This window comes from Schistocerca nitens, chromosome 1 (assembly GCF_023898315.1).
Source record: "Schistocerca nitens isolate TAMUIC-IGC-003100 chromosome 1, iqSchNite1.1, whole genome shotgun sequence".
NCBI classification, from domain to species: Eukaryota; Metazoa; Arthropoda; class Insecta; order Orthoptera; family Acrididae; genus Schistocerca; species Schistocerca nitens.
In genome coordinates, this window is record NC_064614.1 from 1,124,195,982 (window position 1) to 1,124,222,550 (window position 26,569).

Sequence of the window (26,569 nt, forward strand, 5' to 3'; positions counted from 1 at the left end):
AATCCGTAAGAGTAGAAGGGGGTTGAGATCTCTCTTGAATAGCACGTTGCAAGGCATCCCAGATATTCTCGATAATGTACATGTTTGGTGGCCAGAGGAATTGTTTAAGCTCAGAAGAGTGTTCCTGGAGCCACTCTGTAGCAATTCTGGACGTGTGGACTGTCGCATTGTCCTGATGCAACTGTCCACGTCCGTCCAAAAGCAAAATGGACATGGATGTGATCACACAGGATGCTTACGTAAGTGTTACCTGTCACAGTCGTATCTAGACGTATCAAGTGTCCCGTATCACTCCAACTGCACACGTCCCAACCATTACAGAGCTTCCACCACCTTGAACAGTCCCCTGCTGAGAAGCAGGGTCCAGGGATTCATGATGTCTCCATACCAGTACACGTCCAACCGCTGGATGCAATTTGAAACAAGACTCATCCGACCAGGCAACATGGGCAACATGTTTCCAGTCACCAACAGTCCATTGTCGATGTTGACGGGCCCAGGCGAAGCGTAATGCTTTGTGTCGAGCAGTCATCAAGGGTAGACGAATGGGCCTTCGGCTCCGATGATGTTTCGTTGAAAGGTTCGCACACTAACACTTGTTGATGGCCCAACATTGAAATCTGCAGCAATTTGCGGAAGGGTTGCACTTCTGTCACGTTGAACGATTCTCTTCAGTCGTAGTTGGTCCCGTACTTCCAGGATCTTTTTCGGGCCGCAGCGATGTCCGAGATTTGCTGTTTTACCGGATTCCTGATATTCACGGTACACTCGTGAAATGGTCGTACGGGAAAATCCCCACTTCATCATTACTTCGGAGATGCTGTGTTACATCCTGGTGCGCCGACTATAACACCGTGTTCAAAATCACGTCAATCTTGATAACAAGCCATTATAGCGGCAGTAGCCGCGCAGTACACGCGCCAGACGCTTGTTTTATATAGACGTTGCCGACCGCAACGCCGTATTCTGCCTGTTTACATATTTCTGTATTTGAATACGCATGCGTATATCAGTTTATTTGGCGCTTCAGTGCAGTACAGTAGGTTTTTAGGTGGTGAGTAAAGTTGCAAAAAAAAAAAAAATATCAAAACGTTGAAAGATATATTATACCTCATTTCCTGTATACGTGCGTCAACTCAGTCAAAAAATAAAAACTGCTACCTGCATGGACTGTAGCTCAATCTTGCTGAAACCATAACGCGTTTTCAGACAGCATTGTCCCTGCAGCAGTGGTATGAATTGTTAATCGTGGCCGCATGCTACTCGAAACTAGTATTCACTGGCCGTCTACTCTATTGGAAAGAACAGTAAAGACCCAATGATTCCAATTGTTTGTCTCACAGCACAGATTTTGTTTAGAAGAGTAAACAGCCATTTGACTGTGTATTAGTATATCTTTTGTGCTATCTAGATTTCGCCTCTTATGCCATTCTCAAGTACAAAGGTAAAAGTTGTTACACCATTATTACGTCATCTGTTAAGGCAGTCCAATTCGTTGACTGTTACATCTTGAAGACATATGTTAAGTCTTTTTTGCCTGCTTTAGACTGCATTAACAGTTATAATAATGATTTAACAACTTTTAGCATTGTACTTGAGAATGGCATAAAAGCCGAAATCAAGATAGTATAAAAGATACAGATAGTAATACACACTCAAATGGCAGTTTACTCTCTTAAACAGTACTGCATGACTGTGGCTCAACATGATCGAAAACTTCAGTTTTGTGTCCGAAAAATATCAGAAATTAGGTTTATTGAAAAATTATTCAGATGGTTTGTCCCACTAGACATCGCAAGATTAGTCAGAAATTCGTCATCCTGATCAATTATGTACAGAAATACTGTGTCTACTTACTTTATCTGCTGACTGGAACAGTTAAGCCACTTGCAACGTATGAGGATGAAAATTTAAATCATGTTTCACAAACCTATGCAAAGACGTACGAGGGATTTGTAATGTTGTGGACTGCACCGTACTGCACTGCATACTGTACTAAACGCAGGGGCGCGTGTGGCCGCCAGCGATCTCACGGCACGGCGTCTGGCGTGAACCTCCACTGTGTCCCGCCGGTGACCGTGGCAGTCGGCATGAAAACAGTATTCCAATTGAAAGACTGGCGAGTCGGACGGTGGGACCGAAATTTCATCCAATCGCTGCTCTTTCTCGTGCCGGCTTTATCACTCGCTATACACAAACGTTCAACAATAACTGCAGCAACGAGGCGATCCATTGACCGAAAATACTGCTCCCTCACGTTCACAGTTGGTTCTCAAAACAATTATTTCAGTTTACCTGCGTAGACAGTGAAGCGAATTTTTAGAAATGTCAATCTCTTTGCCTCTGCCGCATATGACAGTTTTTTTTTCCTCTCTCTCCCCGAGATAAAGCATAACGAAACGGCACCAAAGCAGGCGTTAGGGCAGGTTCGAGCGCATTGGTTTCTCGATTTTTTATATCTATTTTCGTAAATAGTTGCTGGGCGATGGCCTTAGGCCACGTGCGTGCGTTACGGTTAACCGTTGAACTAATCCACAGTGCAACTTGGTAATCTCCAAATATGGAAAGCACTATTGGGAATAAAAAGAGTATAGACAGAAGGAAATCTACCAACGGTCAGGGACCGAACATCGCCTTCATTCGCCAGAAATCATTGAAAAAAATAGTGAATATTAACCCTAGATGACTAAACCCTCGCGAAATTTACGATTGCAGTCGGTATCAATTCGTGGTTCCCGACAATCTGGTATTGTAAGTATAGGGTGTAAAACAGGGCATTTTGTATTTATTTTCCATATCGGAGACCTTATAATTGTAATTAACTAGTGCCTTCCTTTGAATAAAATATGGAGCAGTAAAATTTACTATGGTTTCGTAACAATGAGACATTCCGCCCCCCCCCCCCTCATTTTAGTGTTCTCTGGATTAAAGAAAGTGTAATATCTGCTGAATGCGATTTAGAATGAGTCCTAGTATAGTTTCCATATGAACTGCATTGCATTCGACACCCGGTTTTGGCCCTTTGGATAAATTATTTTGTTCCACAGAAATTAGAAGTTCATAACCCAAAGTTCCAGAGTGAAATTTTGCTTTCCTTAACGCGGTCTGCGCTAAAGTGATTGGGTGATGGGATAACACACAACGCCGATAGGTAATTTCGGCCCAAACTGAGGTACGAGGGCCTTCGATGTTGTCGGCAGAAGAGGGTCAAGCCTTGCTTCACGGCAATGATGTCAGTCAGATGATCCTCTTACAAATACCGAGAGAAAAATAATGCCTTGCTTCACGGCAATGATGTCAGTCAGATGATCCTCTTACAAATACCGAGAGAAAAATAATATTAACGTCCCATCGAGGAATCGGTGACCCAGCTCAAGGCCAGAATGGGTACGAATAGCGTAAAGAATTCATCGTCGGTTTGATTTATTATCCACACTGCTGCCATTAATTGTTCGCATAGTGCGGGCAGCCTTGCCTTCACATTCTGCTTTTGCCGGATGCTGACGTTTCGATTATTGATATGTAACTTACACAATGCTAGCCATTAAATTTTCAACACAATGAAAGCAGAATGAAACAAACGTCAAACTGGCATGAAGTGTATTACTTAGGATTACTCATGCAAAGGATTAGAATTTCATCACAGCGCACATAGTAGGTAGGAGCGAATGCCATTTACATTCATTTTTAAAGAAAGATTACGCTCCTGGTTACTCGCGTTGATTGATTGTGAGGCGATCGCGTCATGCCTCACGTTCGGGGAAACGTCAACCAGCAGGTGCCCATTTCGATAGCTGCGGGATTGTGGGCTATCGAGACAGCGGTTAGGTGTTTTGCGATAATGTTGCTTACATTGGTCGGGATCCACTACTGTCGTGGAAATATTTAATCACGAATTGAGGAGAGCCATAACGCCATACGTATCTCAGCTGCTGCACGCGGCTAGCACCCAGAGGTCACACACATTGTTCACTCGGCCGTTTAGGCTCGTCAACAAACGGCACGTACCTTAAGGGGCTCCGGAAAGGCTCAAAATCATGAAAAGTTCAATTTTTACTTTTTTGCGTTTTCTGAATCTGCAGACTATTACCTTTTAATAGATATATAATTTATTCAATTCCGAAGACTACAACTATTTTTAAATTTTTTTTGAAATGTGTTCTACATGGGCGTGACCCGCTGTGGCGCTGTTAAACTGCTGTCAAATGGTGTTATTACTAACGTCCGTGTTCATCAGGTACATTTTAGTGATGTGAGATAAAGTATGTGTTGTGGCTAACCTGTGATGGTTCAATATATATCGCTGGTGTGATTGTCGATTGTTTCATGTTTATTTACTCTGTCGTTATCTCGAAAATATTCGTAATTAATTCTGTTTCCTGAGTCTCTGTTTTGTTGAAGTATAATAATGAGTAAAAGTAAAGTTATTAGAAATCCTCTGAAGGCTTTTAAGAAAAGGAGAAATGTTGGAAAGCCAAAGGTATGTGTTATTACTGTAAACAGGTGTAAATATAACAAAGGATTGCTAACTGGTGAAGTGTACACTCATAAGCATAGTCTGCCTCGTGCAATAATGGAGGTGATAAAACCTATTTTCAGAGACTTAGCAGCTCCTGAACTGTTGAAAAAGTGTATCCACAGAAAAACTCAAAACCCCAATGAAAGTGTAAATAGTGTTATATGGTCGAAAATCCCCAAGACTGTATTTGTTGGAATAGAAACACTTCACTTTGGTGTGTATGATGCTGTTGCGACTTTCAATGATGGCAACATTGTAAGGTGCAAGGTATTTAGAAATATGGGAATGAAGATAGGTTCTAACATGGTACGAGCGATGCTTGCTTTAGACAAGGAACGCCTTCGGGCTGCAGACAGGGCTGTAAAGAGTCTAGAAATACAAGCAAGAGTAAACAGGAGGAGGAACAAGAGGAAGCTGGAGGAGGAGTTTGCAGAGGATGAAGATAATCCATCCTATGGACCTGGAATGCACTAAAAAGTTAATCCAATCTTTGTCGCTCGATTCCCAAAACTTTTATTTTCTCATACTAATTACATGTTTTCTAAGGATCTTCCAAACGTATTTGTTTCAAACTTTCAGTAAATGTTACACAGAACCTTCTGCATAATTTAACACAGCCTTTTTCAAAAAAACTGTATATTTTTGAATATATAAATAAAAAATTGCAAAAAAATTGTGAATTTTCATTACAATTGAATAAAAATCATCTTTAATAACTGAACTAAAATTTTGTAAAATCCATGTGTTAAGTTGTAGCCCATATTCCAATAAATAATCTGTAAAAAGTTCAACTTACTACCTCAAATACTTTGTGAGGAAAGATGTAATTTATAAGCGTTATTTTAACATTGCAAGTATAGGGCGTTCCGGAGCCCCTTAAGCAAAGAAGATAGGCTAGATTTCAGTATGACAACTGTCTGGAGCGCAACGGACTGTCAGCACGATGACCGTTGTTGCAGCTTGCCTTGAGACTGCAGCAGAGAGAGGCGCGCTGACAGCTAGCGAACCCAACGAGAACAGTGGCCGCAGGAGTGACACGTCGTCACTTTTTCAGAAGTTCCGATTCTGCGTACAGCATTACAATGGGTTTATACCTACGTGGAGACTACCACGACAACGAAAGTTCCCGATTTCAGTAATCGACATAGAGCCCCAGTAAAGATGCTATTATATGCAGTGCCACTGGCTGCACATTCTGGCTCGTAGTCGCTGATTTGGAAAGCAGCCGTTACATTTCTGACACGCAAAGGCCGTTTGCTGTGCCCTAGCTTAGAGGTCTCTGTGAAGTTATATCTTAACTAGATAGCGCAGGACTGCGTGTTGCCCTTGTCCTGGCCACAGAAGGTGTGACTGTTGCCCCGGTAAGCACGCTCTCGAGATCTCTCACTCATTGAAAACCTATATCGGGATGGACAGACAGGGATTTCAAACCTGCTCCATTTGAGTGCGATCACAGAGTCGCAACCACTGCGGTATTTCGTTAGTTCTAACCTCGGACTGTCGCTATGTGATCAAAAGTATCCGGTCACTTCCAAAAACACACATTTTTCATATTAGATGCATTGTGTTGCCACCTACTGCCAGGTAATCCATATCAGCGACCTCAGTAGTCATTAGACATCGTGAGAGAGCAGAATGGGGCGATCCGCAGAACTCACGGACTTCGAACGTAGTCAGTTTATTGGGTGTCACTTGTGTCATACTTCTGTACGCGTGATTTCCACGCTCATAAACATCCATCCGATGTGATTATATATATATGGGAAAACGGAAATGGACACGTACAGCACAAAAGCGTATGGGCCGACCTCGTCTGTTGACTGACAGAGACTGCCGACACTTGAAGAGAGTCGTAATGAGTAATAGGCGGACATCTATCCAGACCATCACACAGGAATTCCAAACTGCATCTTGATCCACTGCGAGTACTATGACAGGTGGGAGGTGAGAAAACTTACATTTCATTGTCGAGCGGCTGCTCATAAGCCACACATCAGGCCTCGCTTGGTGTAATGAGCGTAAACATTGGACGATGGAACAGTGGAAAAACGTTGTGTGGATAGACGAATCACGGTACACAATGTGGCGATCCGATGGCAGGGTGTGGGTATGGCGAATGCCCGGTGAACGTCATCTACCAGCGTGTGTAGTACCAACGGTAAAATTCGGAGGCGGTCGTGTTACGGTGTGGTCATGTTTTTCATGGAGGGGGCTTGCACCCCTTGATGTTTTGCGTGGCACAATCACAGCACAGGCCTACATTGATGTTTTAAGCACCTTCTTGCTTCCCACTGTTGAAGAGCAATTCGGGGATGGCGATTGCATCTTTCAACACGATCGGCCACCTGTTCATAATGCACGGCCTGTGGCGGAGTGGTTACACGACAATAACATCCCTGTAATGGACTGGCCTGACAGAGTCCTGACCTGAATCCTATGGAGCACCTTTGGGATGTTTTGGAACGCTGACTTCGTGCCAGGCCTCACCGACCGACGTCGATACCTCTCCTCAGTGCAGCACTCCGTGAAGAATGGGCTGCCATTCCCCAAGAATTCCAGCACCTGACTGAACGTATGCCTGCGAAAGTGGAATTTGTCTTCAAGGCTAAGGGTGGGCCAACACCACATTGAATTCCAGCCTTACCGGTGGAGGGCGCCACGAACTTTTAAGTCATTTTGATCACATAGTGTACCTACACGCAAACAACGCAGAACATTAGACAAGCTAACCACACTGGCAGTCTAATCACAATTCAACGTTTGTCTCTGAGCTGTTCCCGTTATACAGACACATTTTAACTTATGATCAGTAGGAGTATAAAAACGGGGTTTGGGTCGTACAGTCGACATCGGCGATATTATGGATAAGAGAGTGAAGTAATCAACTGTGGCATTTTTAAAAAAATTGCGGGAAGCACTTGAAGCAGTTTTAACTGTTTGGAAACAGATCACAGTCCCGCTCAGTCACGTATCTCTATCCACTTATCACCAGCATTTCAAATTTAGATTATAAAAATTCATGCAGTGTGTATGTTACAAGTGTTGTTGCGCCATAATAACCACAGACGTAGATAGAGGTAAAAAAGCAATTTATTACCGTCGCCACAGTGTCAAAGAAATTTTATATATATATTCAATGTCAAGACCCATGTATTAAGATGCCAGAAACCCGTATTAACACATCATGATCTACTCGCTAGCAACACATGGTGACAGTGGGTGAAACAACTCAGGATGCGTTTGGTAAACAAATATGTACGTAGACTTCTTACCGATTATGTATTTACGCGTATGTAACTGCAGTCTCTTAGTGAGCTGCGACGGAATTTCATTAATGCAGCATTCAGTGTAATATGTTAAATGTGTCGAGTTACTTACATGTGTGCACTGTTTTCATCGTTTTTTAGGTAATAACTTAATTCATTTTGAAATCACAAGTTAAAGTGCACCAATTTGCCCTCTATGCGTACTTATATCAGTAGATCACAAACGGAAAACAAAAGAACACTGATTACGACAGTTTTTTACCTCTGATATGCCGTTTAGCTACGCGGTCAATTCTGAAAACAAGGTGTATCCAGCAACAGGCTGCAGTACGCAGACCTTAATGTACTCATAAATTTTAAAACAGAAGTATGGACAGATGAAGTAGATGAAGATGACGTGGAACGTCTGAGACTGTGAACAGAATTTGACAGGACACTGGAAGACTTACATCGAGCAGTACCATTTAGGAAGACTACATTCCTTCACAGTTGCTGCGATCTCTCTGAGAGCGAGCCAGGACAAAAACTATCCCCCATCGGATGTGCAAGAAATGCGACAGGCTAAATACCATCAGACTTCATGAAGAAGGCACACGCAGACAGGTGTGAATTTTACCGAACCAACGTTCTGTCAAGCTTGAAATATACTGGCACGAGTTATTTACACAAGACTAGAAAGACTGGCAAAAGTCGATCTCAGGTTCCGGAGAAATTTAAGAACTGTGAGACGGTTCTTAAATACAACCTATATTAGAAAACAGACTAAAGAAAGGAAAATCTACATTCATTGAGTTTTTAAGAAATTCATTTGACTGTAATACAATTTTTGATATTCTGAAGGTAGCACGATCGACGCATTCTTTTTTCTTTTAAGCCAGCAGGCAATTCGTGTCCGTATAATAGTTCTCACATGTTGTGACATTGAACAATTAAAGTTGAGTGACCTCCCCACCCCGATCCACGTATTTCTGTGTGACAGGTGGAGTTAAATTAGTGCGAATAGAATTACTGCTTTTACCATTGGAGGACAGGACAGGACAACCAAATAGCGCCTGGTCAGCCAGTTTACAAACGGGAGAAAATAGGGCATATCCATTTCCCACTGGACAGTATCTAATAAAGTACCTAATGTAACGTTCAAACCAAACTTTGTGCTGACTCAACTTCAAAAGAGATTGAAGTTGTTTATTATGGGTTTTGTTAATACCGGCAGTTTCTCTAACACTTTGTGTCAATGAAGCTATGTTTGTACACAATGAATAAGGAAGCCTTTCGAACCGAATACTTGTTGTAATTCCTCATACAATTTAAAGAAAAATTTCAGAAACAGGAAATGGTGAAAAAAAGTGTTCATTAGCGTGACATCATCTACTAACGAAAATAAATGCAACGTTATCGTAGGGCCCTATTCATGTCCCTTTACTCTCCTTTTTGTCCGGATTCAAATGCATGATTTCAAGGGGAGTATCAGCAAAATGGTAATTTTTGGGGCCTCAGGAGTGCGCAAACATTGGCTAAGTCGTCGAATGCAGTCTGTCTGAAAGATTCAAATGTGTAGCTTTTGGCTCAGAGAACAAATATAGATGTTCCTTGCAGCCATTTCTCGCTGTTAGTGAATAACGACAACTCATATTTGACGATACATACAGGACTGCCTTTCTCAGTGGATCCACTACGTCACCTGGTTTTTCCAGACACTTTGCTTCTCTCTCCTAGAGCCACTGATGGTGAAAATAACATACTAGGCTTTTGGATGCACATATTAGCTATAGATGTTTCTGATATTATAGTTCGTGTGGATATTGGAAACTATTTACCGTTCATTCTGATGTGTTGGTGTTCCTTAGGTGTACTTCGAAACAGGAGGCAACTTGTGCTTCCATCCATCATTTTATGAGCATTCAGTTGCATTATAGAGAAATCTGTATACTACATTTAAGGCTAAAGAAACAGGCCACAATTTAGTAAAACTGTCAGTGAATACTATTCGTGTAATGTCTTTCTCCTTCGTCCATAACACAATTTTGTTTCGCGCTTCCCGGCGTAGTACTGACTGTAAAATGCTCGTGTCTATCACAGGGCTTAGAACAAAATCAGCCTGTGGTTCTCACACAACTAAGGACCTGCCTCTTGTTACAGAGATAAAGAGATACATGTCATGTGGATTACATTCATGCTATGTAACATGTACACAAACCATGCGTAACTCTGATGTCAGTTCCCGACAAAGAGTATGAACTCGAAATACATTTAAACTAGTTTTGAAGTTTAAACTTCAGAACGTAAGTGACTTTTCTGCCAAGAAATTACAGTCGTAATTGTGTAGAATAAACTGACACACATATAAAAACACATAAGCGCACCGTCATTCCAGGCATTGTCGTTAAAGTTAGAAGGGTGATCGCTGCCTGCCTCACGTACCTTGGGTCGGGAAGGATTATTTTCTTACTGGCCCGGGCTGCTGGTGTGCATTTGCTCTTTTCCATAGCCATCAAATAGCTCACGTCCGCGAGCACTGCCTCCAGATCCGCCATTTTGCGTGCTTTTTCTTTTCACCTCCTATTTCACTGCACACACGGACACTTCCTACAGCATATTGTCAATCTAACACCTGAAAAATCATCAGTAAAACTAGCTACGTCCGCGCGTTTCCTTTTTAGATCACCGTGTGTTCCCGAAGTTCGTCGCCTCATTCATTTGAAAAGTGATACACAGTACCGTAACATTTTGATGTCAAACAAGACCTTCCCACTTCCACAACAGATTGCTCACTGACCGGTTAGGTCGACCACTTTCCTCCCTTTGGTCCTGATTGGTTGATTTCTGAAGTAGTTCACAGTGGCACCTACAGATGTCAGAGGAGCGGCAGACGTCAACAGCTGACAAGGGGGCGCGGCCAAACACGCGGTACCAACATAAATTTCTTGATTTCAAAAGTCCCTAGGAGAAAAGCGTGGCCGCCTTTCATATAGAGTGAATTCAAATCTTACCATAAAACTAGCACATTTTGTATGAAGTTCGCGTGCCTGAATGACTCTTCGCTAAGCGTTGCACAAAAATAAGTCACTAATACGTCTATGGTTCCTAACAATGACGTCATACAGTAAACTAGTAGTCTGCTTTGGCAGTGGGCGATTTTAGCAGAAGACACAATTCTAGTTCAGAACATATGTTATAGACAGACAGAAAACAAGTAAATAGAAGTTATTACCAAAGATTTCGGTAAAGGCATCTATGTCTAACGACCAGTGGTCGTTGCACGTTCATGACTCAATACGAAAGTGGATATATTGCAGGATCCTTTTGACTATCTTTCAATGTTTCGACGTTGGACGCAGTTAAGCAGTAAAATATATCACGAACATTGATAGTCATTCTTCTGTTGATCAGAGGTACCTGAAATACCTATGTCTGTACTTTCGTTTCAATGTATCCGACAAAAAAGTTCATGTAGTTGATGGTAAGATGAAACACAGGAGGAACAATGCATGTGAAGACGAACTATAAGGATTAGGCAATTGACTGACTTTATACACAAAACGCGAATTCGTTTATTCCTGCATATAAGTAGTATGTACACGCCTCAGAGAAGTGAGAAGCATACTTTTACGCATTTGTCCGGCTACTACCATTTCAAAGCACTGGCTATTTTATTAATATGGAACAAGCACTTTATATTGCTGCTTCTGGTACCAACCCAATGTCACTTCTTTTAAAATGATACATATATTATGTTTGTTAAGAGAATGTTTTAATATAGGGTAACAATTACTCCTAAAATAAATTTCAGTTTAGTTCTTGGGTCTGCGTCACAAGCAACATAAAACATCATAAATGTCTCAGTCACACTGAAGTGAGTATTTTACAATTTTCAAGATAATGAATTAAGAAATTTAGGGTCTGGTACTTTCAATGCCGTTGGAACTTTGGGCTTCTTTTGTATTTAGGTACTGTGACTCAGAGAGAAAAAAATTAATAAAATGTTATAGCCCTTATTTTCTAATCCAAGTCTTTGTGCCTCAGTGATACCTAAAACAAGTTATTCCTTTGATATGAATGGATGTAGAAGAATATATGAAAACAACTGCACGTATTCTAAATGACTCTTTTTAAAATTACAAACATTCAGTTTTCGTGAAAAATGCATCATCTGTACACATAGAGATGAACATTTGTTAATACTAAATAAGCTATGAATGAATAAATGAAATGAAATTTTTTACACAATTGTGTTCCAAATTTGTTTTGAGTATGCTGCGCTTTAGAAGTTCGCTTGGAAGCCCTTACACATCCTCCATAAAGTACCGATATTCATATTTTTGGAGACCCGAAGAAAGACATTCGTGACTGTCGATTTGCTTCGGAGGAAGGGGTGCACATCTGGATACAATCTCGATTCCGTAGACAACTGCAAACATTTTTCTGTGAAGGCATTGACCGGTTAGTCTCAGAGTGGGATAAATGTATTAACAATTATGGCGATTACTTTCGAAAAAATAAACAGTTTACTTACTTTTGCATCTATCTCGTTTTCATTTGACTGCTCCTTATAGGATTAACACATAATTGCTGATGGCAGGGTGTGTTTTGTGCTTTTACCAGTGGGGGGGGGGGGAGGGGGGGGATGTCTTAGGGGGTTATTAGAATTACATATGTTACTAGCTTGGACCGTGGCGTTACGCACGGTTAAACAGCTATTTATAAATAGATGTTAATGCCGAAATTCACTATTCACGCGTATGCACTATCAGAAAAGCCATCCCTTGTTATATCTTTAAAAGTACATTATAGGTAAAGCTTATTTACAGAATCATCTACATACAGGTACACGAGGGGAATACAAAAAGTAGAGGCACATTTGTGAAAAGCTATACTTATTCTGATGATAGAAAACTGAAACATATTAATAGTAAGTGTTCGGCTCCACAAATTTAAATTATATGTAAAGTTTTACTCCAGTGCGTGGGAAATAAACATCCGAGGTTGGGACGGATAAACTAAAACCAGAGGAGGGGATGGTCTGATGCAGAGGCGGGGAAATCCCCCCCTGCAAATCGCACACTGGCTGATGGTAAGTTTTATTTACGAGTGGCTCTATAGTTATATTGTAAGATATTGTTACTCTCTGTGGTCTAATAGTTTTGTTATAGATGCTTATCCTTACTTCGTAATGTAAACGTGGCTGTATATGGCCATTTAAATCAATCTGTATCATTTTTCCCGTTACAGTACAGGTACCAGTTAATACGGTTATTTAAATTGGGACGTGTCTCACACGACTAATGGACATAAATCAGAACGATGATCTGAGAGTCTGTAAGGGATTCTGCAGAAACAATGGAAAATTGAAAAATGATGCACGATAACATCGGACTCCTTGAACTTGTGGCAGTATATATAGGGTAAATATAATGCAATGAAGAGTGGGATTTGTTCTTGTAGGAACAGTTTCTGCCTCTCTTATTCAACATACGGATCGCAGGCCAAAATACGTGTTATGTGTAAGTTACCATGGTATTATCCGAGCTGTTCGGAATTACACGAGAGATTATCATGAGCAAAATAATGGATAGTATAATGTGTTTATGGAAAACGTACTAAGAGTTCATAATTTACTATTTTGTTATTTATAATTTCTAGATGAATAACAATGCCATTCGTAGCTAATTTAAAACATTGAAGAAACTTGAATATCATGATCATATAGATAACATTTTCAGGTTGTTTGATTTCTGCAGCATACCGTTGATCCATAGGTGGTCATATGCACATCGAAAATTCAGATGATGTGGTGTGTTTCTGTTTGTTACTTTGTTGTGTATATGTTGTCACCACAAAGGTCCAGAAAACAAAACACTTGACGGGTGCTGTTCCCATAAGCCAACGCGCCCAGTGTTAGTTTGGGCTGCGCGTATGCGTATACAATACACTTTACTATTGTGTCGTGATGGAATTGTGTGGTGAGTGTGACACTCAAGAAGCAGTGAAATTCAATAGCTTATGTGATAAATTAACGACATTGTTTCATGGAAGGAGCCGAGGAGATCGGCAATATATCAATTCTTTACTTGATGAATTTAATTCACTGGATTTTAAGTCTGACATTATACAAAATGCGGAGGTAAGATGTAAATGGTTGAGTGTCTTATTGTCTGTTATGTTGTTGAAAAAAGTATACATATTAATCACTGTAAATAAATTCGGTTAAGGTTGCGTATTTAACCCCCCTCCATCTGAAATCTTGGTTGTGGCTGCAAAACGAGGTCAACTGAATCTGCCTATATTGGATGTTTGTTTCGTTCTGCGACGTGATGATAGTGGTGTACAGAAATTTCTGGCTTCATTATGAAATTGTGTAAACATCTAGTTAGTTAATGCAATATCAAAAAACTAGAGAAAGAACTTTCACACTGCAATTTCGCAACAAATTTCTCTCTTTGAAGTAGCCTAACAAAATATATCACAGTTGGTCGGAAATGCTTATTAGCTAAGTCTTAGCGTGAATTGTGTGAATAGTCATAGTTTATAAGCTGGTAGCAGAACAATGTGCTGAATGGTGTTGTCTAATGTAGTAAAGGCAGTATAGCACTTCAGATGCATTATTTAAGTAATTGCTTTCATGTAGATAAAATGCTGAAGAAAACAATTCTTGCAGAGAAATTCACATTAACAGGCTGCTCAGTCTTGTGTGTAAGAATGATGTTTAATCATAGGAATGCCACCTGAGCTTGTGATTTGTTTCTGATTATCTCTGTGTCAACAACGTGTTGAATTCTTCATTCTATTACATTTATTAATTGAAAATGAGTGTGGTTATTACATACTCTCTTTACACATTTACAATACATTTATGTGAATATAAAACGACTCAGTCCACGTAATTACATTTTATTGCCCAAATGATCCATATAACATGAAATTAACTTGGTCAGTGGAGGTGTAAAAGGATGTTTATTTAAAAATGTGTTTCTTTCATTTTACAAAAATTATAAATTGACCTAAAATCTTATATTCTGTATGTGACTTTTATTTTATTTTGTTTAAATGTTCTTCATAACACTAAAACTGAACTGCTGTTAAGGTTAAGATACTGTGTGGTAACATAAGGCCTGAAGTGTTGAGAGGAACTTCACTTTTTAGAGCAAAATGGGAAGCTGGTACTGTGTGTAAAGGGCCTATAACCAAATCTGAATTTAATAGGCCCACAATCTTGACAAGATGGTTGCCAACAAAAATTCCCAGCAACTTTGTCCATTGAGAATAACTTTTTTATAACTTCACTACTGTGGTCTCTGTTTTTATTTGTTGTTAATTATTTATATTTTTTAGATTTTGAACATACTTGACTCTTGTTAAGTGTATTACATGTTGGTTTTTTTGAGTTAATTGAACAGTTTTGTGTACATGGCCATTCGGTTACAAGTGAATGATTAAACTTAGGCAGTGCTCAGTCTGAAAGGTATCTGAACATGGCAGTGCTTTTTTAGGCATGGATGGTCCTGTTAAAACTGGTATACCTTTATCTTCCTTCAATCATTGAACTAAATTACCTTGCTAGTTATTGAAAAACCTACAGTTTAACATGGATTTTGAACCACAATACTACTATGCTTTTTTCACATGTAGATGTCATTGCCAGAGGTGGAAGAAACTGTAAGTGACAAAAAATTTTTTTGGAGAATTGTGCCCTGAACGTTTGGCTATGCAGGCCAACACTGGGCCGCATGTACACTGATCAGCCAGAATGTTATGGTCACTGGCCAGGTAGTAATATAAACCTGTCTAGGCGATAGCAGCATCACCTGGAGAGGAGATGCATGTGGTATCAGTAAGTGTGCTGTCACTGTGTAGAACGCGGAAGGCACATGATCTGTGTGTTTTTGACAGAGAGCAGATAGTGATGGCCTGGAGGCTTGGCATGAGCATGACTCGTCGAGTGTTCGAGGGGTACTGTGGTAAGTGTCTTCAGCACATGATGAAACCACATTCAGGTGTTGCGGGATTGGGTGGGCACCCTTCGTTACAGGTGTCATGTCGTTGCCTGGGCAGACTGGTAAAACAGGACAGGTGGTGAACTGTGGCGGAACTAACATCGGACTTTAATGCTGAGTGGAGTACAAGTGTGTCTGATCACACAGTGCACAGAACAGCTGATAACCCAGGCAAGTACCAATGTTAACACCTAGACATTGGCAACTATGACAGAAATGGGCATGTGACCATCAGCACTGGCAGAGCATTGTGTGGTCTGATAAAGCCCAATACTTTCTTCTTCATGGCAATGGGAGGGAACGAATCTGTTGTCTTCTAGCGGAACAGCTCCTTGAAACCTGTCCTGTGGGACAGAGACAAGCTCTTGACGGCTCCATTATGCTCTGCAGAATTTTCACATGGGCATCTATCAGTCAATTGGATCTTGTGCAAGGCACCATGCTGGTAAAGGAACATCGTACACTGGTTGCAGACCACGTACACCACTTCATGACAATCATGTTTCCTGATGGCAGTGGTAGTGCTAAATAAGGTAATGTACTGGTGCCCCAGCTCACCAGATCTGAATGTGCTCGAACACGTCTGGGATGTGATTGAATGTGTCGTCAGAGCTCATCCCCCCCCCCCCCCCCCCCCTCTCTCCCTCCCTGGAATTTACGGGAATTAGATGAGTGGTATGTGCAGATGTGGTGCCAGCCCCCTCCAGCAATCTACCAAGGCCTCATTGCTTCCATGCCACAAGCTGTTGCTGCTGTTATCTGTGCCAAAGTTGGACATACTGGCTATTAGGTATGTGGTCACAATGTTTTGGCTGATCAGTGTATATTATTGGCAGTTACTGGAAAATGGACTTGGGCCCTCTGCATGACTCACACACATGGAACATTTGTGTACGTGAGAAAGTGTAAATGAATGTGTGGGTACTATGTTCCATGACATCTCATTTTGATATGTCCAGTCAGCGATGGTGAACAAGAAGATATTATTCAGGTTGCCTGCTGATGTCTGGAACTGGTTTGGTTAGTATACACACAATCTGAGTTTGAAGGTATTTGATTCTTATTACATTTGGGAAAATAATCAGTTTTGTAGTGGAAAAAGGGAAGAAATGCTTTACAAAGAACTGCCTAACATTTTCAGGTTTGGTGAGTGTCTCTAAAGTTCATTGATGAAGCTATTATCAGTTACCCTCATGATAATCAAGTAGTTGCTTCTTTCATTTGGGAAAATTGACCAGTGAGAGACTTTTGGTAAAACTTTGAGGAAATGCTACTGTGATAAATTTTGTGGTTTCCTTAAATTATGTAAAACAATTTTTAATGTGTATTCAACAGAGATATGGCTGATTTTCCTATGTGTTGTCTGAAAAGGCTGAGTACACGCCAATTTTTAAGTTCTCCCATGTAGCGAAAATCCCTGTCAATACTGGGAGTTACGTCTGGATCCTCCACGTGGCAGACAAGGTGATTGCTGTGGATGTAGATGCTTATTGTGTGGTGGCTAGTATATGCAAAATCCTCTGTCAGCATTACGTTTTTACAGTGTTCTGTCTTTGCCAGTGTTAATTCTGTAGTTAGACTTTTGTCAGAACATCACATGATACTAAATGTGTTACCTAACTATGCTGTACCAGGTGTAGAAGTATGAAACTGAAATTTGGTTGCGATAATTACACGTCTGTTGTTTGAAACTGATAAACAATATTTTATTCAAAATAATCTCCATTGCTATTTATACTTTTCTCCCACCTCTCCGGCAGGCTGTGAATGCCAAGCCAAAAAAATAGTACTTCCTTTGAAGCAAACCAGTCAGCGAGTCATTTTCGTACATTTTCATATGAACTGAAATGTTGCTAAGCTAGAGTGTTTCCCAGTGATGCAAATAGATGATAATCTGATGGAGCCAAGTCTGGAGAATAAGGCGCATGCCTTAGTATTTTCCAACTGAACACCTCGATCGTTTCCCTGACCCGTTTTGCTGTGTATGATGGGGCGTTATCATGGAGCAATATGTATGACTTTGCGTCACATTCTTCCAGATTGTGCTCATTTTTCAAGTAATTCTCGACTTAAATCAATCATTTGCTGTCAGCAGCGTTCAGTGTTAACAGTTTCATCAGGTTTTAGCAGCTCATAATAGACACCCTTCTGATCGCACTAAACACAGAGCAATGTCTTCTTTCCAAAGCGATTCGGTCTTGCTGTGGATGTCAATGATTTGGATGGATTCATCCATGATTTACAACACTTAAGAGTCTCAAAATATATCCATTTTTCATCACCTGCCACTATTCGATGGAGAAATGACTTTCTTTTGTCTATTGTGAGCGGCGTTTCACAAGTGGTCTTTAAATTTGTTTGCTGTCTTTCATTCAGTTCATGCTGAACCCATTTTCCCACTTTCTGTACCTTTTCTATTGTCTTCATACTTTTTTTGGTGATTTCCTGTGCTTGTCGTTTCTCACATTGAAATCAACACTTCTGAATTTTTTGAACCACTCAAAACAGTGTGTTTTCCCAAGAGCATGTTTCCTGAAAGCTTCAACAAGCATTTGATGTGATTCTGCAGCAGTTTTCTTCAAATTATAACAGAAAACCAATGCTGTCTGCAAGTTGTAGTTCTTAGGTGCAAAACTCGACATGCTTACGGGTCTGATACAGATACCAATCTATAGAACTTGGGTTACTGTGTGTTGACATTCGTCAGCAGCCGTTACAGGAAGCAGACGGTGCTGCGGGTATGGTCTCACAGGCCCTGCACTGATGGCTAGCACCACCTATAGGGAAATTCTGGTTTCATTCGTCTACACCTGGTAAATACAAAGTGTAACTAAATTTCCTTTACAGACTATGAGGACTTGTTGTAGCAACCAAGACGGTTAAGTTTAACATAGGAACTCATGTTTGGAAATCAGCCATTTTCCCACTATATCCAAAATGACACAACATACATTCCTCTCTGACTCCTGCTGCTTGTCATCTGGGTCCACTTAAAAAGAAACTCAATGTGCTAACTACTGACATCACTACCTTACAGTACCTCAATATCATGTTCTGGTACATGCCTGGTCCTCCATCATCTGCTGCAGCCATTACTTGTACCAGTAGTTCTTACTTGGTTGGCACAGGGATCTTGTAAATGAAGGAGTTCATGTGACCCCACAGGTGGGAGAACATGCAGCCAATTGGGCCACCACAGTCTATCCACTGTTGCCCAACTCTTCGGTGTGGATGATCTCAGCCCGCATATGAAAACTGAGATGGTGTGTTATCATGCTAAAACTGCATGTTTTGATGTACATGCAGTGGCACATCTTCCAATTGCCCATGTAGTAAGCCGTCAAGGAACAGAAATTTTATGCTACCCGTGAGATGTAGTGTTAGAAGGCATTGCCCCATCACAAGTTTATCCAGGAACCTTGCCACAATGTTCAGATTATCATTCCTGATACCCAACTGGGTGTGCAGCATGTTGTTTTTCATCAGTCCACATATCACTATTGAGGGAATTGAGAATACATTCCTTGGTGAATCTGGTTTCATCCATGAACAAGTCCGCTGTGAGCAGCCGAACTCATTCACATGACAGTGCAAGAACCACTTCCAGAAGTCAGCTCGTGATGCAATATCTTGTGACTGCATTGTCTGTACATTCTCGGGGTGGTATGGGTGTAGCTGCTGCTCATGTAGAACAAGGTAGACAGTCTGGTAATCCACATTCACCATAACTGATACATTTCTGGTACTTGGTGTCACTTCCTCTTCCACTGTATGGATACACCCTCTTCAAACTAGGGTGTGCAGCACTGCCATGGAGCACCACAGTCTGTGCTGGCACTGGTGAATGTACATGTCTCCAAGGCTTTCAAGTTCACCGTAGCAAAGAGGGAGTGCGGATGTGTCTGATGGTGTGGAAAATAGTCCACATATAACTGACAGTCAGCACTCCCATTGCACCGAGCTTTTCCATACAGTAACTTCATGTTGGGGTATCTGCAAATGTGTAGCTGACTGTGGTCAACAGCAACACACTAAAAATGAAATATACCAATACAACTTGCGCTCTGTATTAATGATTACTACTGTCCAGTAAAAAAATGCAGTAAATGAAGCAGGCAAAAAGGAATACAAACGTCTCAAAAATGAGATCGACAGGAAGTGCAAAATGGCTAAGCAGGGATGGCTAGAGGACAAATATAAAGATGTAGAGGCTTATCTCACTAGGGGTAAGATAGATACTGGCTACAGGAAAATTAAAGAGACCTTTGGAGATAAGAGAACCACTTGTATGAATATCAAGGGCTCAGATGGAAACCCAGTTCTAAGCAAAGAAGGGAAAGCAGAAAGGTGGAAGGAGTATATAGAGGGTCTATAGAACGGCGATGTACTTGAGGACAATATTATGGAAATGGAAGAGGATGTAGATGAAGATGAAATGGGAGATACGATACTGCGTGAAGAGTTTGACAGAGCACTGAAAGACCTGAGTCGACACAAGGCCCCCGGAGTAGACAACATTCCATTGGAACTACTGACGGCCTTGGGAGAGCCAGTCCTGACAAAACTCTACCATCTGGTGAGCAAGATGTATGAGACAGGCGAAATTCCCTCAGACTTCAAGAAGAATATAATAATTCCAATCCCAAAGAAAGCAGGTGTTGACAGATGTGAAAATTACCGAACAATCAGTTTAATAAGCCACAGCTGCAAAATACTAACACGAATTATTTACAGACGAATGGAAAAACTGGTAGAAGCCGACCTCGGGGAAGATCAGTTTGGATTCCGTAGAAATACTGGAACACGTGAGGCAGTACTGACCTTACGACTTATCTTAGAAGAAAGATTAAGGAAAGGCAAACCTATGTTTCTAGCATTTGTAGACTTAGAGAAAGCTTTTGACAATGTTGACTGGAATACTCTCTTTCAAATTCTAAAAGTGGCAGGGGTAAAATACAGGGAGCGAAAGGCTATTTACAATTTTTACAGAAACCAGATGGCAGTTATAAGAGTCGAAGGACATGAAAGGGAAGCAGTTGTTGGGAAGGGAGTAAGACAGGGTTGTAGCCTCTCCCCGATGTTATTCAATCTGTATATTGAGCAAGCAGTAAAGGAAACAAAAGAAAAATTCGGAGTAGGTATTAAAATCCACGGAGAAGAAATAAAAACTTTGAGGTTCGCCGATGACATTGTAATTCTCTCAGAGACAGCAAAGGACTTGGAAGAGCAGTTGAATGGAATGGATAGCGTCTTGAAAGGAGGATATAAGATGAACATCAACAAAAGCAAAACGAGGATAATGGAATGTAGTTGAATTAAGTCGGGTGATGCTGAGGGAATTAGATTAGGAAATGAGATACTTAAAGTAGTAAAGGAGTTTTGCTATTTGGGGAGCAAAATAACTGATGATGGCCGCAGTAGAGGGGACATAAAATGTAGACTGACAATGGCAAGGAAAGCGTTTCTGAAGAAGAAAAATTTGTTAACATCGAGCATAGATTTAAATGTCAGTTAGTCATTTATGAAAGTATTCGTATGGAGTTAGCCATGTATGGAAGTGAAACATGGACGATAAATAGTTTAGACAAGAAGAGAGTAGAAGCTTTCGAAATGTGGTGCTACAGAAGAAAGCTGAAGATTAGATGGGTAGAGCACATAACTAATGAGAAGGTATTGAATAGAATTGGGGAGAAGAGGAGCTTGTGGCACAACTTGACTGGAAGAAGGGATCGGTTGGTAGGACGTGTTCTGAGACATCGCGGGATCACCAGTTTAGTATTGGAGGCAGCGTGGAGGGTAAAAATCGTAGAGGGAGACCAAGAGATGAATACACTAAGCAGATTCAGAAGGATGTAGGTTGCAGTAGGTACTGGGAGATGATGAAGCTTGCAGTGGATAGAGTAGCGTGGAGAGCTGCATCAAACCAGTCTCAGGACTGAAGACCACAACAACAACAACAACTGTCCAGTAGTACAGTATGAAGGAAGACCACAAGCACAACAGCAGTACAAACCTCTCTGGACAGATCACAAATTCAACTGAATGGCATGTAAAGAAATCAGTAGTGGGCATGGAACATCAGATGGTTGGCGAATAATGTATGCAACACCCTGGTCAGTGATGTTGAAAATGCAGAATATTTGAACATGTGCTGTAGTATTTTGCATGTATTGGGGAAATAGTACGTTTCTGGGCACGAGTTCCAGACTTACGCACTGTTCTTGCTGAGGAATGGGATCACTCTTGTAGAAAGCATTCATTTGGAATAACTGAAGCATTGTGGCCGAGCGGTTCTAGGTGCTTAAGTCTGGAACCACGCTGCTGCTACGGTTGCAGGTTCGAATCCTGCCTCGGGTGTGGATGTGTGTGATGTTCTTAGCTTAGTTAGGTTTAAGTAGTTCTAAGTCTAGGGGACTGATGACCTCAGATGTTAAGTCCCATAGTGCTTAGAGCCATTTTGACCATTTGTTACCTCTCCAACAATTCACAAACTGACACCTTTCGACCTAACGTAGGCTTTAGGCTACTGTACAAATCAGTATGTCGTCACATATAAGACTTCATAGGCTTCAGTGTACACCACAGATAAGTTTGTCACCACAATCTACACTTCAGAAACTAACACAGATGCAAAAGAAGTGTTGTCAATTTTCTGCTCTATTTTTATTTGCATACATATGATGATATACAACCACATCATCATGATATTGTGGGATGAAGCTGACATCCAGTATTGTTAGGTCTAGTTGACCCGTTTGTTCAGTTTATTTATTTATTTGTTTATTGTATTTTTAGAGAGTTAATTTTTCATTAAATGTATTTCTTTTTGTTACTTAAAATTAAATCAAGGTTGGTGGTTGTTATTGGACTAACATGTTGCAGCTGTAGTATGTTGGTTTTGTAGCATGTATTTCGAAGAAGTGCAACTGTGAAATTGTTCAACAATATTTTTTCTTAGTACTTCTTCAGTTAAGTCTCCACTGAAAAAAATGTTTTTGGATTGTCAGTATATTAAGAAAAGTTAATTTTGGTTCCAGAAAGCTGTTTTAATTGTAAATCAGTGCTGTTGCATTGTTCCTTCAAATGACACCTTTTTGGTTGCTAAAGGATGCCAGTTGTTTAGCAACCTTATTTTGAAACAGAAAGTAAAAGTTGAAGGAAAAACATTGTTATTAGCAATAAACTGGTGTTTAGAGGCAGTCAAGTACTGTTCAGATATTGCAATTTTGGATATACTGGGTGCCTTGGAAGTACTACTGTATGGGAATGGAAACCTAGTAAAGGTATGGTAACTTTTATTCCTAATCATGTGGATGGCTGTTATTAATTCAAAATATTTTCAGTGCTTGGTCCCACACAGCTTGTCAAAAATTAAGTTACTAGACCAGTGGTTCCTCGTGTTGTGCTGTGTAAGCATGGCAAGATTGAGTTAATGACTGTCTAACATAAGGATGTAAAGTATCCTAATAACTAAAGCTTAATTCACTCAAAACAATTGTAAAGTGCCTTTCCGTTGTACTTTTGTCGTAATTTGACATAGTGAATCTTTGAATACTATTGACTGTTAAGCAAATAAATAAAAACTGCATGAGAGAATTTTTATATGGTGGGCTGTCATACTTCAGTGATTCGTATGTGTTGTTGGCTGAGTATATGTGTTTCATACTTACTTTTGTATTGTCTATATAATGTCATTGCACCGCATGTGATGTAATGTTGGATGGCTTGAAGTTATTTTCCTATAAGTTGTTAGACTAATTTAAAGGGTAGCTATTGCAAATATGTTTTTCATTTGATGTGCAGTTTTTCACATAATATTTGCTGCTTATGCTTATAACAAGTTTAATTTAATTATGTTTGTACTCTGTACTTCTAAAGTGTACAGCTTAACTAGAGATATAATGCCAGTGCAGCATCTTTATTGACCAAGTTTTTTCTTTGATCGGTATTGATAGTAACATGTACAATATGTATAACTTGTTATTTTTAGCAAGTACAGCTTTTATTGGCTATTACTCATGGTTCAGATGTTAAAAAATCTGAGAGTTGTTCCAACAGTTTACAAGTCTCCAGTGATGGAGTGATTTGTATTATTATATTATTGATGCATTGGATCTTCTGAGCAATATATAAATTTTACATACTGAGTTCTGTTGTCCAGTTTCTGATCTTGTAGGTTTGTAGGGTGAAGTAGAATGTCATTTATGTATGCCGTTACATAGATACTGTAATTTAAAAACATCTTGTATGTATCCATAATGAATTTTCACTCTGCAGGTGTGTGTGTGTGTGTGTGTGTGTGTGTGTGTGTGTTGATTTGAAACTTGCTAGGATATTAAATCTGTGTGCCGGACCAGGAATTGAACCTAGGAACTTTGCCTTTTGTAGGCAGGCACTCTAACAACTGAGCTGTCCAAGAAGTCCTGCAAGGTATGCACGATGACTTTTTGAGGTTTGGAAGGTAGGAGGTAATGCAGTGGAGGAAGTAAAGCTGTGCAGACGGAATGTGAACTGTGCTCAGGTAGCTCATTTGGTAGAGCACTTGCCTTTGATAGGCAAAGGTCCTTGGCTCAAGTCCCAGTCTGTAATACAGTTTTAATTTAGCAGGAAGTTTGAAATCAACACAGGCACTGTTGCAGAGTGAAAATTCAATCTGAATACAATTATCAAGGCTGTGTCTAATATCCTTCCTTCCAGGCCTTCTAGTCCTGCAATTTATGCAGGAGAACTTTTGTGAAGTTTGGAAGGTAGGAGATGAGGTACTGGCAGAAGCAAAGCTGTGAGGGCAGATCGTGATTCGTGCTCGGGTAGCTCAGTTGGTAGAGTCCCAGTCCAGCACACAGTTTTAATCTGCCAGGATGTTTCTTGTAAGTACATTGTTCATTTTTGTAAGGTTTCAAAACCTTTGTATTTAAATAAATTCTGTTCATTTGTGTTATGATTCCTCATGATGATTGATAGCATTTGAAACTTGTGGCAATAATGAAGATTTTCATGTTGACAGTGTTCTATGATTTTTAAGATTATTTACCTATTTTGCATGCGTGTGATATTTGATTCTGTACTATTATATAAGCTTAATATGAGGGAATTAAAGTTTGTGTGGGTTTTTAATAACAATTTCTTTTTAATTAGTTTTTACAACAAGAACTACTTTACGATATATGATACAAATTGTTGTTCGTAGGTGAATGAGGTAGTTGAGTGTTGTGCTAACTTCTTCTTTGCTTCTTTTTTCCATTTAGTGCCCATACTAAACACACAATGTCTGCTTTATAAAAGTATTGAAGATTAACTAGCTGCACTGTATGTTTTCTGTTAATATTTGTTTATCTACACTCATGCTCATAAATTAAGGATAATGCTGATACATGGTGAAACAACACTGGTGGGCGGTTTGCGAGTTTAAACCACCTCAGGGTATGGCCATGCGGTGCATGTGACCAGCGGTCGTCGCACGGTAGCGCTGGCAGCAGTCCATATACGCAGAGGTGTGTTGGTGTATGTCAGAGTACAGTGCAGCGAGTAAGTGTGCAGATGTTTTCAGATGTGCTAACGGTGACTGTGTGTTGAAAATGGCTCAAAGAACACACATTGATGAGGTTACGAGGGGTAGAATACTAGGGCGACTGGAGGCTGGTAAACACAGAAGGTCGTAGCACAGGCCCTCCGTGTGTCACAAAGTGTGATCTCAAGATTATGGCTACGATTCCAGCAGACAGGAAACATGTCCAGGTGATACAGTACGGGACGTCTACAGTGTACAAGACCATAAAAAGACCGATATCTCACCACCAGTGCCCGCAGACGGCTACGGAGTACTGCAGGTAGCCTTGCTCGGGACCTTACCGCAGCCACTGGAACAGTTGTCTCCAGACACACAGCCTACAGACAACCGAACAGACATGGTTTATTTGCTCAGAGACCTGCAAGGTGCATTCTACTGACCCCTGGTCACAGGAGAGCCCGCAAAGCCTGGTGTCAAGAACACAGTACATGGTCATTGGAATAGTGGTCCCAGGTTATGTTCTCGGACGAGTCCAGGTATAGTCTGAACAGTGATTCTCACTAGGTTTTCATCTGGTGTGAACCAGAAACCAGATTCGGGAGGACGACGGTTCAATCCCGCGTCCGGCCATCCTGATTTAGGTTTTCCGTGATTTCCCTAAATCACTCCAGGCAAATGCCGGGATGGTTCCTCTGAAAGGGCACGGCCGACTTCCTTCCCTAATCCGATGAGACCAATGACCACGCTGTCTGGTCTCCTTCCCCAAACCAACCAACCAACCAAACCAGAAACCAGATACTAACCCCTTAATGTCCTTGAATGGGACCTGTATGGAGGTCATGGTTTGATGGTGTGGGGTGGGATTATGATTGGTGCACGTACAACCCTGCATGCCTTTGACAGAGGAACTGTAACAGGTCCGGTGTATCGGGACGTTATTTTGCACCAGTATGTCGACCTTTTCAGGGGGTTTAGTGGGTCCCACATTCCTCCTGATGGATGATAATGCACGGCCCCTACCAAGCTGTCATCGTGGCGGAGTACCTTGAAACAGAAGATATCAGGCGAATGGAGTGGCCTGCCCCATTGAGCACCTCTAGGATGCTCTTGGTCAACATATCGCTTGATATCTTTAAACCCCTTCAGGAGCTACGATAGGCACTGTTGCAAGAATGGGAGGCTATACCCCAGCAGCTGCTCAAGCACCTGATCCAGAATATGCCAACGCATTGTGTGGCCTGTGTACGTGGTCATATCCCATATTGATGTTGGGGTACATGTACAG

At 40.8% G+C, this 26,569-nt stretch overlaps 2 protein-coding genes across 4 annotated transcripts in view; one reads left to right on the forward strand and one right to left on the reverse strand.

Moving 5' to 3' along the window:
* The window catches only part of LOC126199214 (G protein-coupled receptor kinase 1), a 1,128,404-nt gene extending 1,117,859 nt beyond the window's left edge, over window positions 1-10,545 (reverse strand). Inside the window, exon 1 of the mRNA XM_049935996.1 lies at window positions 10,207-10,545. Coding sequence (XP_049791953.1) covers window positions 10,207-10,319 — 113 coding nt within the window. The 5' untranslated portion in view covers window positions 10,320-10,545. The remainder of the gene's footprint in view (window positions 1-10,206) is intronic.
* Window positions 10,546-13,677: 3,132 nt separating this feature from the next.
* LOC126199227 (HEAT repeat-containing protein 6) overlaps window positions 13,678-26,569 on the forward strand; it is a 75,594-nt gene continuing 62,702 nt past the window's right edge. For 2 of the 3 annotated variants that reach the window (XM_049936021.1, XM_049936036.1), the window contains exons 1-2: window positions 13,678-13,906; window positions 22,814-23,059. In XM_049936021.1, the coding sequence (XP_049791978.1) occupies window positions 13,733-13,906; window positions 22,814-23,059 (420 nt within the window). In that variant the 5' untranslated portion in view covers window positions 13,678-13,732. Of the gene's footprint in view, window positions 13,907-22,813; window positions 23,060-24,495; window positions 24,644-26,569 lie in introns of those variants that run through there. The other variant, XM_049936028.1, reaches the window with a different exon arrangement.